At 42.3% G+C, this 10028-nt stretch overlaps 1 protein-coding gene and 1 pseudogene across 1 annotated transcript; both read right to left on the minus strand.

Moving 5' to 3' along the window:
* Window positions 1-3795: 3795 nt before the first annotated feature.
* LOC109114179 (putative indole-3-acetic acid-amido synthetase GH3.6 pseudogene) lies at window positions 3796-4330 on the minus strand (annotated as a pseudogene).
* Window positions 4331-5752: 1422 nt separating this feature from the next.
* Window positions 5753-8595, minus strand: LOC104590022 (subtilisin-like protease SBT1.6). Its single transcript, XM_010248528.3, has one exon. The coding sequence runs from the start codon at window positions 8336-8338 to the stop codon at window positions 6008-6010; it is 2331 nt and encodes a 776-aa protein (XP_010246830.1). The 5' UTR covers window positions 8339-8595; the 3' UTR covers window positions 5753-6007.
* Between the last annotated feature and the right edge of the window lie 1433 nt (window positions 8596-10028).

The following is a 10028-nucleotide window of genomic DNA, read 5'->3' on the forward strand; positions in this document are numbered from 1 at the left end:
AGTATTTGGCTTTCCATGATCTTAACCTACAGATTATCTTCTTCCACACGTAACCTCCAAGCCTGTTTAGCCAATAAGGCTAGGTTAAATTCATAGGGATCCCTAAAACTCAACCCTCTTACACATTAATTTTTTCTTATTACCTCCCAGCTTATCCAATGAGTTTTCTTTTGTTTCTTAGACACACACACCCACACCCCAGAATCTCGATTGGATTCTCTTTAGGGAAAGGACAGCAATTTGGGTGGACCACTCTGAAAAAGATCTCTCTGTCTGGGTTGGTTTTTTGCCAAGGCCTTGGGTTAAACAAGGCTTGGTCCCCTACACAATTTTTGGCCCACCATTCATTACTTAATAGGTAGGCAAAGGTTCTTAGTGAAGATTGTCTCTCAAGCAGGGGTGATAATTGGGCGGGTTGCATTTGGGTTGAGCTTCAACACAATCCATCAATCCGTTAATGACTTATTTAAATAAATTAAATGAATTGAATTCAACCCAAATCCATTTTGATCCAATTCAACCCATTGACATTATAATAATTACAGTTTTATTTTCAAAAGCTAAAATCAGCCTACTTTTAACCCATTGACATGGTAAGAATGCTTTTCTTTTGCAGGTTTAAATCACATCACAGGTGCTTGGCTGAGCATGTCTATGTTGTAAGCACCAACGTCTAAGATGATATCATATCATTGCACCACTAGCAATAATGTACTGTTTTTTGAGAAAATATCAAATTTGGAGTTGTTTCATACCATACTTTTCCGATTTCCAAGGTATGGTCTAAACTATATTTTTTATGAAAAAACGGCACCAAATAAGAGGCCATTTTCTGAAGCACTGCGTTTTCTAACGTAACACCTATATGGTGTTGTTTTCTCAAAAAACAACATCAATGCCAAACACCACCATAATTGTTACATGAAAATTCAAGATTCAAAATTTCGTCAAGTATCGTATCGATGGGTCACCGATAGACCTGTTCATGGGCCAGGTAGCGCGATGGCCCGGCCCGCACACTGATCGGGCTTGGTCATGTAATTAGGCCCGCGGGCCTGACCTCAGGCCTAACACAGTAAGCCCGACTGTGTTTCGGGCCGAGCTCGGGATTTGTCAAAAAAGCCCGGCCTGAGCCCGGCCCGGCCCGACTCAGCATTATATATTTTATAAAATATATAATATGTATTTTATATACTATATAAAATATATAATACTTATTAAAATATATATTTATAATTTAATATATACATTTTTATTCTTTTCTTTACTCTCTCTCTCTCTCTCTCTATTCAGCCGCTAACAGTATGGGCTAAATTTTGGGCTCGGGCCCAAGCCCGGGCTTCAAGCTTTTTATGAGGGCCGTGCTCGGGCCCAAGTTGTAGGCCCGATGGTCGGGCCAGGCTCGGGCTCGAACCTTAAAAAATTTTGTTAATACAGAGTGAAAGTCCGGCCCGGCCCGACCTATGAACAGGTCTAGTCACCGATACGCGAAATATTAAGAATTTCAAGGTAAGAGCTGTTTCAGGGTGTAACTAGGCCTTTAACCGACCCCTGAACATATTTTGAATATATAAAAGAGTGTCGATACAAAGTCTGGTACACCCAATTTGGCTTATTGGACTGCATCGATAGTTTGAACCTTGTGAAAATTTAAGTTGAGTTAATCATTTGGGTTAATAATTAATGAAAGTTAATGGTTATAGTTAATGCATTTGAATTTAAATGGAAGAACAATGGGAATTCAATCCATGCTTGAACCAGCCAACCAGACCTATTAATGGTTTGAAAAGTGACTGACCACAGTTGAACCGGCCAATTAGATATGTTAGAGATCTAAAAACCAAGCAGACCAGATCGGTTGATTCTATTAATGCTTACAAATTGATTGTTAGAATTGGTTCAAATCAGATCAAACCGCTGAACCATTTGACTATATTCAAGTTTGGGCTAATTCGGGTCAGGTATGGATTGAGCCATATTTGTGCCAAACTCAACTTGGAATTTATAATGGCAATTAATCACAGATTGGGTTAGAGTTTATGCCAGATATTAATAGTTTCAGTTAATAATTACTTCTAGTGATTAGAAACTAATGCATTAATTATGAATTGAGAATTAATTACAATAATTATGAGTTAACTTAATAAGTTCTTTGAGTTCACATTGAAAAAATATTTATTTAAATTTAAATGAATGAACAATGTGAATTAATGAAAAAATGGCTAGTTAACTTAGGCTTATTTCATTGGTGTTTACCCCATTGGGTACCCGCAACCCAATCCAGTCCAACACATTAAGATGACCCAGGCACCCAGCAGATGATTCAACCCATTTCTAGTCCCCTAAGTAAATGAACAAAGTTTAAGTGGATCATGGTTTTTGAAACCGGACTGAAAAAACCAAGAACCGGTTATTTGATTGGTTCTGTTTTTTTTTTAAACCGTTAGTTTTAGTCAACAAATCGTTAAATCGGTCGTTTGACTGTTTTTCTTTTTGTCAAAAAGGGCCAATCATTCTGCCCGGTAACTGGACCCCTAACCGATTCGGTCACCAGGTCGATTTTAAAAACCATAAAGTGAATTATAAAGGAATTGATTAAGCAGGTTCAATGGGTTGGATATGAAATTGTCACTCTTACTCCAAAGAGGTCAAAGGTTTAAACCTCAAAGATCAGAATCATGGTTTTTTTTTTGGTAAGATGACCACTCTAGAGTGTAAAAGGCAAATGAATGAAGAGAAATGAAGCTTTCAAAACTTACGAAAAGATGAGGATAAATTATAGGCACAGATCCTACTTGGGCAGTCGTGACACTGCACCTCCAAACTTTGTTTTACAACAAAGACCCTCAGCTATAGTTTTGGATTCTAGCACTTTGCCCCTCATCACTTTCATCATTTAGTGGGTTGGGAATATTTCCAATAGGTACCCTGTATTTTAGGTTGAGTGTTAATTTAGTATCCAAATTTTAAAAAGTGATAATTAGTACCCGAAATTTTATTTTAGGTCATAAAAAAAAATACAAATCCCTTCAAGTATCATCTAATTTTCTTTAATAAGTTCTACGATGCTATCGTGCTTCTTCGCCTGTAAACAGTAGTCAGTACGCTCCACCAAGTGGCTGGGACGACCTCAACTGCCTTAGCATTTTATTTCCTGTTGTGGCCGGAAGCAGAGGCTGTGTGGACAATCACCAACGTCGACAATGGCCCTGCAGAAGTGCAGAGTACACAGCAAGTAGACAGATCGTCGTTGAGCCAGTGGCACTCAAATTCTCACGTCAATAAGCCAAGATCCCACTGCCCGCTGTCGGTAATGAATGGGGTGGGATTTCTGAAAGACCCGGCAGGTGCCAAACCTGCAACAAAAGTTCTGCTGGCACTATGCCTGGCAGAGTGCAATCGCCATGTGGCCGTGGAGGCGGAAGAAGTTGCAGAAGTGGTGGAGACAGTGGCGGAGCTAGAAGGGTCAGCACGGAGCGGGCTGCACCTTGGCCGTTCCAATGCTGGTAGAGATGGTAACAAAGATGGCAAGAAGAGGGAAAGAGCATGGGATAAGTGCTCTGGCAGTGATTTTTGGAGGGGTGGCTCCGCCGGATGAACAACATTTTCTGAGGACGAGTTGATTCCTCCACCTTATCATTCTGCAGAAAAACACCCATCCATGACTTCCACAAAAACTGTCACCCGCTTTGGCTTTTACTCCATGTCCGAGTAGCTTGTGAATTTTGTAACTTCTACCATGACTTCATCTCACAGCATGACTTGCAATCTTTCCATGGCGGACATCAAATCTCTTTATGTGAAAACCTCACCAGTAGCTTTTGGAGCTCTCATGACATATTTCAATTCTAGAGACAAATTATGGAAGCTCAAAACTCTCACAATATCACCACGACGGAATCGGTACAGTCCTCTGCAAGTAGTAACAACCACTTCATACATCTTCCCTATTTCCACCTCAGAGCAATCCACAGTTTCTTCAGCAATGCCATGGTTGACGACCAAATCAAAAGGAAGGAACTCAAAATAAGCTGCAGTAGTTAGCAGAACGTATCTGGTCTGGTCTGGTGGTTGAGTTCGATCCAAATTAATAGCAATACAGCATTCAGAAGCAAAGTAATCACCACCCAGAACAGGAATCTCCCCTGCGTAATACTTGATTAATGGATAATACTACTCCAGTTATAGTACTCACACAAGTAACATACCTCAAATTAGGCCATAGCTTGCCTAAAATCCCACCAAACTGTCGGCCTTCAAGAGCAGCTCGAATTGTCTTTGACAGTTCTGGTTGTGGACCACCAAGTAGCTCTGCAACAGCATCCCTCATTGAAACATCGGTGATCATCGAGCTCATAGATCTGTTTTCAAGATCGTTGCAAAGCTCCTCCCACTAGGATTCCAGGAGACGAAATGCTCTCATCAGAGGCTGTGTATTGGGCTCTTGGGTTATCGTCATGAAATGATGGTTTCTTGGGTTCTGTTTCATTTTCTCCAAAAAGAAGATGATGGACAGTGTTTTATTTTCATTGGTAATTTTTGACATTTTCAAAAGTCTTAAATCTCACATAAGATCAAGTGATATACACTTGGCCTACAATACAAGGTACCTATCGGAAATTTTCCCTTAATAAAACGAAATTACTAATTTATTCATTAAAGATTTATGAAACATCAGTACTAAGAACAAAGATAAAAAATACATCTATAACTTGTTTGATTTGGTGAAGGTCATCAAAGTCAATTTTGATTATATAACATGAAGTTGCATTTTTTCCTTTTATTTGCACATATGCATAACACGTTTCCTCGCATTAGCCCATATAGGATAAATTACTAAAACCTCCCCTAAATTTTGATAATTGTAATCACCTTTTCTAAACTTTAGATTATAATACTCTATGGACATGAAAATGGTTATTTCCTAAAACTTAAATTTAAGATAATTTCTAAACAAATAACCAACTTGGGAGGGTTTAAGAGATTTGCCATTAAAAAAAGAAAAACTAAATTAAAAGGATAAATTGGTCAGGCAACTTGGGGTTTTAAAAATACATAAAACCCACACGACAAGGGTTGTACGGTACGTGGAAATCACCGTCTTCCCAGAGGACAAGCGAGTACCCTCAGCCAATAAGCCTTGTGGGACCCGGTCTTGCCCACATCATGAAAATAACCCATGTAGTCCCATTAAGTAATGGAACATTAACGGCATTGGCAAATCCCAACAAGATCTAATAATTTACCCCACCCCACCAAAAAAGGACAACAATAGTTCTTGCCTTCTTGGCCTGTGCAATCAACCTTCTCCATGCCTCCCCGTGTTTGATGCGTAAAGCCAGTTTACAGAAGTAGGGTACAAAACAAAGGACTAACTGACTAAGGACACTGATCACTGGTGGCGTGACAAATACGGGATTCGAACACGTATCCACTAACTGCCTGCAAGCGAAACGTATGCGACCACCTGTGGCTGTGGAAGAAATCAGAATGTTCAGCTTCTTCTTTGACTTTTACCCTTTTTTTCTAATTTTCTTTCAACGTCATTTCCTGTTTTAAAATTTTAATTACCTGACCTGACCCCCCCGATCACTGTGAAGTGTGAACTGCAACGAGATCGGCTTAGTGCAAGGCCCGTTCGAACAACGTTCGAATAGCCTTTACAATATCTCCGTACATATGTCATGATAGATATTCCAAATGCAACGCCATAAAGGCTCTTCGAACGGGCTTTGCACCGACTGAAGCCGAGTTCAACTGCAACGTCCATAATGTATTTTAGTTGAGAAACACCGAAACACAACTAAAAAAACGTTAATTAGCACATATACATCATTGATGTTATGAGATTTTAAAAGAAAAAAAATCACAAACGTCTCACCCAGAACAAATTACTAAAAAAAGAAACCCTATATAATAATAATTTAATTTACTCCCACGCATAACACAACCTAACCTAACGGTCCGATCCTACCAGCCGATGGATCGATCAAAGCCGCATGATCAATCACAACGATTCCATTTTTGAGACCACGATTGGGCTCCGAACTACATGCTTTCCGTCCGACCAAGACAGCGAACCATACACAATACCCGAATCATCCAACACCATGTTTCGAGTGTTGGCCGTTACGGTCACTACAAAGTTCTGCTTCTTCACCATCTCCGAGAACACCAGTTTCACCGGCTTCACCGTCACCGATACCCCCTTCTGAGGCACCTCGATCTTCACCCTGTACACGGAATTTACAGGCCCCACATTCGTCACCGTCCTAATAAACAACTTGCTCAAAACCCCGCTCGAAGTGCTCGGAAATAGTGCCGTGATTGACGGATAATTCAGATTCTCCGGCAACGGTTTCTTCACTGGGCAAGTCGCCGGTATTCTCGTAATCACTTGGATTGTGTTCGGTAAGTAACCGATTGAACACAAGAAGTTTACGTAGTCGGTGGGGGAAATGTCATACACTAGACCAGGGTCCATTGCACGGTCCAGGTTAAGATGACCGGAGCCGAAATCGTACGGCGTTGCTGGTTTCCCGGTGGACTCATCGGTCATGGTCTGAAGACGATTATCAACGATGTTCGCAGTGGTCATCATTGCCGAACGAATCGCCGCCGGACTCCAATCCGGGTGGGCAGATTTCAATAAAGCTGCGGCACCGCTTACGTGTGGGCATGCCATCGACGTTCCGGACAAGATGTTGAATTCAGTTTTCCGGCTATCGGAATCTAATCCAGTCGGACCCACGGCGCTGGTCCAGGCAGCTAGAATGTTTACTCCGGGTGCGATCAAATCCGGTTTGAGTATCTCCGGAGTTAAACCGTTGGGTCCACGACCAGAGAACGAAGCCACTACTGGCGCGGGCTTGATACCGACCACTGTCCCACCAAATGTAATTGTGGCTGTCGGAAGCGAAGACGATGAAATGTAGGACTTCACCACATCTCCTTCGTTGGCACCGACAGCACAAGCTGGGAGCAGATGAGCGTCACCGACGAGGCCTTCACCGTTGGATACTCCGTTGGCGAGAATCATTCCCACACCGCCCGCTTTCTTGACCACCAAACCTTTGGCCACTCTGGGACTACTTCCGCGATCACAGACAACAATTTTCCCCTTAACGAGGCTGGGATCAAGAGAGTTCTCCATACAGAGTGAAGCAGAGAGCATCCCTGATTTACCAGGATAAACCAGAGGGAACATAGTTCCATTCAGCGATTTCCCTGAATAGAGCGATACGCCGGAGAGTTTCCGGCCATCGCCGAGAATTACGCTTGCAGGGAAGTTACGATCAATGGTACCAGCTCCAACAGTGGTGAGCCATGGTGCAAGGTTCGTCACCGACATGCCATTCGGTCCATCGTTTCCGGCCGACGATGAGACGAAAACCCCTTTCGAAAAAGCTCCGAAAGCTCCAATAGCAATTGGATCAAGGTAATACGGCGAGGAAATACCATCACCGCCACCAATTGAAATCGAAATTACATCTACACCATCAGCTACAGCACGATCAAATGCTGCCAGGATATCGGAATCGTAGCAGCCCGAGTTCTTCCAGCATACCTTATAAGCAGCTAATCGAGCCTTGGGAGCTACACCTTTTGCGATTCCGGGGGCGTATCCGTCCATGCTCGCCTCAAACGCGTGCCTGCCTGCAGCAGTCGAAGCGGTGTGAGTTCCATGACCGTCTGCGTCTCTAGGTGATCGAAACTCAATGGTTTCATTAACCCCTCCGACTCCGCCAGGTCCGCCCAATCCCCCAGCCGCGTCATGGCCTTTAGAGAAAAATCTAGCTCCAATGAGCTTCCGGTTACAGTGAGCTGAGCTGAACTGAACTCCAGCCTCGCAGACACCTTTCCACCGTCTAGGAACAGGGCCGAGGTTCAGATCGGAGAAACTCCGCCTCTCTGGCCAGATTCCAGTGTCAAGGACACCGATTATTACATCGGATCCATAATCGGATTCCGACCAAAGACCCTGCTGGTTACGAAGACCGAGAAATTGAGGAGAACGAGTGGTGTGGAGTTGCCGACGACGATCTTCAAAGACAGCAAGCACTGAGGGGTGTTGGAAGATGGAAGCAGCTTGGTTGGGAGTTACAGTTGCGGAGAATCCATGGAAGACTGTATCGTAAACGTGAAGGATTCGAACTGGATCAGCGAACGCAGAGCTGTACCAGTGATAGTGAGAAGGAAAAACGGAAGGCTTGGAATGTTCGTCCACACGAAAGATGAAGGTTCTGATTGTCTGATGAGTCGGGGTTGTTAGGGCTAGCAGGGGAAAAACGAAGAGGAAGAGAAGGAAAAGCAACTTGGGGAAGAATGCAGCAGCCATGCCAGGCCCAGGGGAGAGCAAGCAGAGAGAGTGAGAACTGAGAACCAAGACAGAGAGAGAATGTTCGATTTATTAGTGAGCTTCGTTTTACTGTGAGTTTTCCCGATAACCACGGAGAATCATCAAATCGATCGGAGCGGTTATTGCGCTAGTGTTTTACTGCGAGTTTTGGATATAATTTTGTCTTTACAAAGGAGTGATGAGTCAGCCCTAAACCCTAGTTCTTGGGAGGAATTTAATAAAGAGAAGAAAAAAAGAAAAAGTAATGAAACTTGTGGTGGACGCCTGGACGGTGGTGGACCTGGGGGTGTCGGGGAACCGATGATGAAGACACATTTGATGACGTGTAAGCGAATGTGGAGAGCTGTGTCTGCAGTTAATGATGCATGTTATGCTTTCTTGTCAAACAGGGAGCATCATATAACGATGAGTCCTTGTTGATGCTTACCGTACACATGGAGGCTGGAGCACATGATAAGCGATCGGGATCGTCCGTGTTGTACTACTATCAGTCTAGTCTACTACTTCATTAGTACATTTCCATTGGATAAAACTGCTTTACTACTTTTTACCTTTACCCTACCACAGACCACAGAACTTGAATTGGGTCAATTCTAACTTCTAAGTTGTTAACTTTCAAACTTTTAACGTGGCCGTGGGACCATAGGCCCATAGCCATACTAATAAAAAAAAAGGAAGCGATGGGATTAACATGAACCATGGTGGTCGGATATCAGGTAAGCAGCTTCTCTCTTTACAACTATCTTAATCCTAGAAAGGGGCCATCAGAGTGATTCTACCTTCAACTTGTTTCTTGTGTTGGCAAAGAAATGATGGATTCATTCATGCAATTGCATTGCATGGTCATCTTTCCTTTTTATCGGGCAACACAGAGGTTCCCTTTAACGCAGGTTCACACACCATACCATACCAGCTGCAACTCCGCTCGCGCCCAAACTTTACCTCGAATCGACCCCTATGAGGCCATGAAGACAGCGTTGAGTTCGGATCAGGGTTAGGAGCACTATAAGATCAAATCCATAACCCGATTAATTTATTGGTTGTGTTAGGGTTAGGAGCACTTAGAAGTAAAACTCAAACCGGGTTCAAGTCGATCAGTTGCTCTAACATCCCTGATATACCCATATCAGATGTATCGTATCGTATTTTTGGAGTTCTGATATACATGTTTACAGATGTTTTGAGAATCCTCTTTTTTTTCAATAAAAAATACATTTAAAAACATCCCCAGAAATCAAATTTTGAAAAAAAAAAAGAAAAAAAATATATATAAATGTGTGATTTTTAGTATCGATACGCCTATTGATACTTTGAACCATGGTATTAGGTGGGAGACTTTCAAACACGGTAGGGTAAATGACTGAAATAGTATGGAGACTATGTACTCGGAAAATTACCAAATAAGCATTGATTGTTACATTGAAAATAATCATCAATTACAAATTTACAATCCAAACTTTCCTTTTCTAGCTTAACTAACTAGTAATAAGAACTAAGTTCTCTGTAAAACCTATGTATCTCATACTTTCCACCGCTAGTCTCTTAAGCTTTAACGGTATTTTAATTCTTGCAAAGTTGGTTTCATAGATCTCTACTGGGGATAATGCTCAGGTGTTAAAAAACCACCACAGGGTTTCAACTCCGGTATTTCCAGGATGTCCATAGGCCT

The sequence above is a fragment of the Nelumbo nucifera genome, chromosome 5 (assembly GCF_055504915.1).
Source record: "Nelumbo nucifera cultivar China Antique chromosome 5, China Antique-T2T, whole genome shotgun sequence".
NCBI classification, from domain to species: Eukaryota; Viridiplantae; Streptophyta; class Magnoliopsida; order Proteales; family Nelumbonaceae; genus Nelumbo; species Nelumbo nucifera.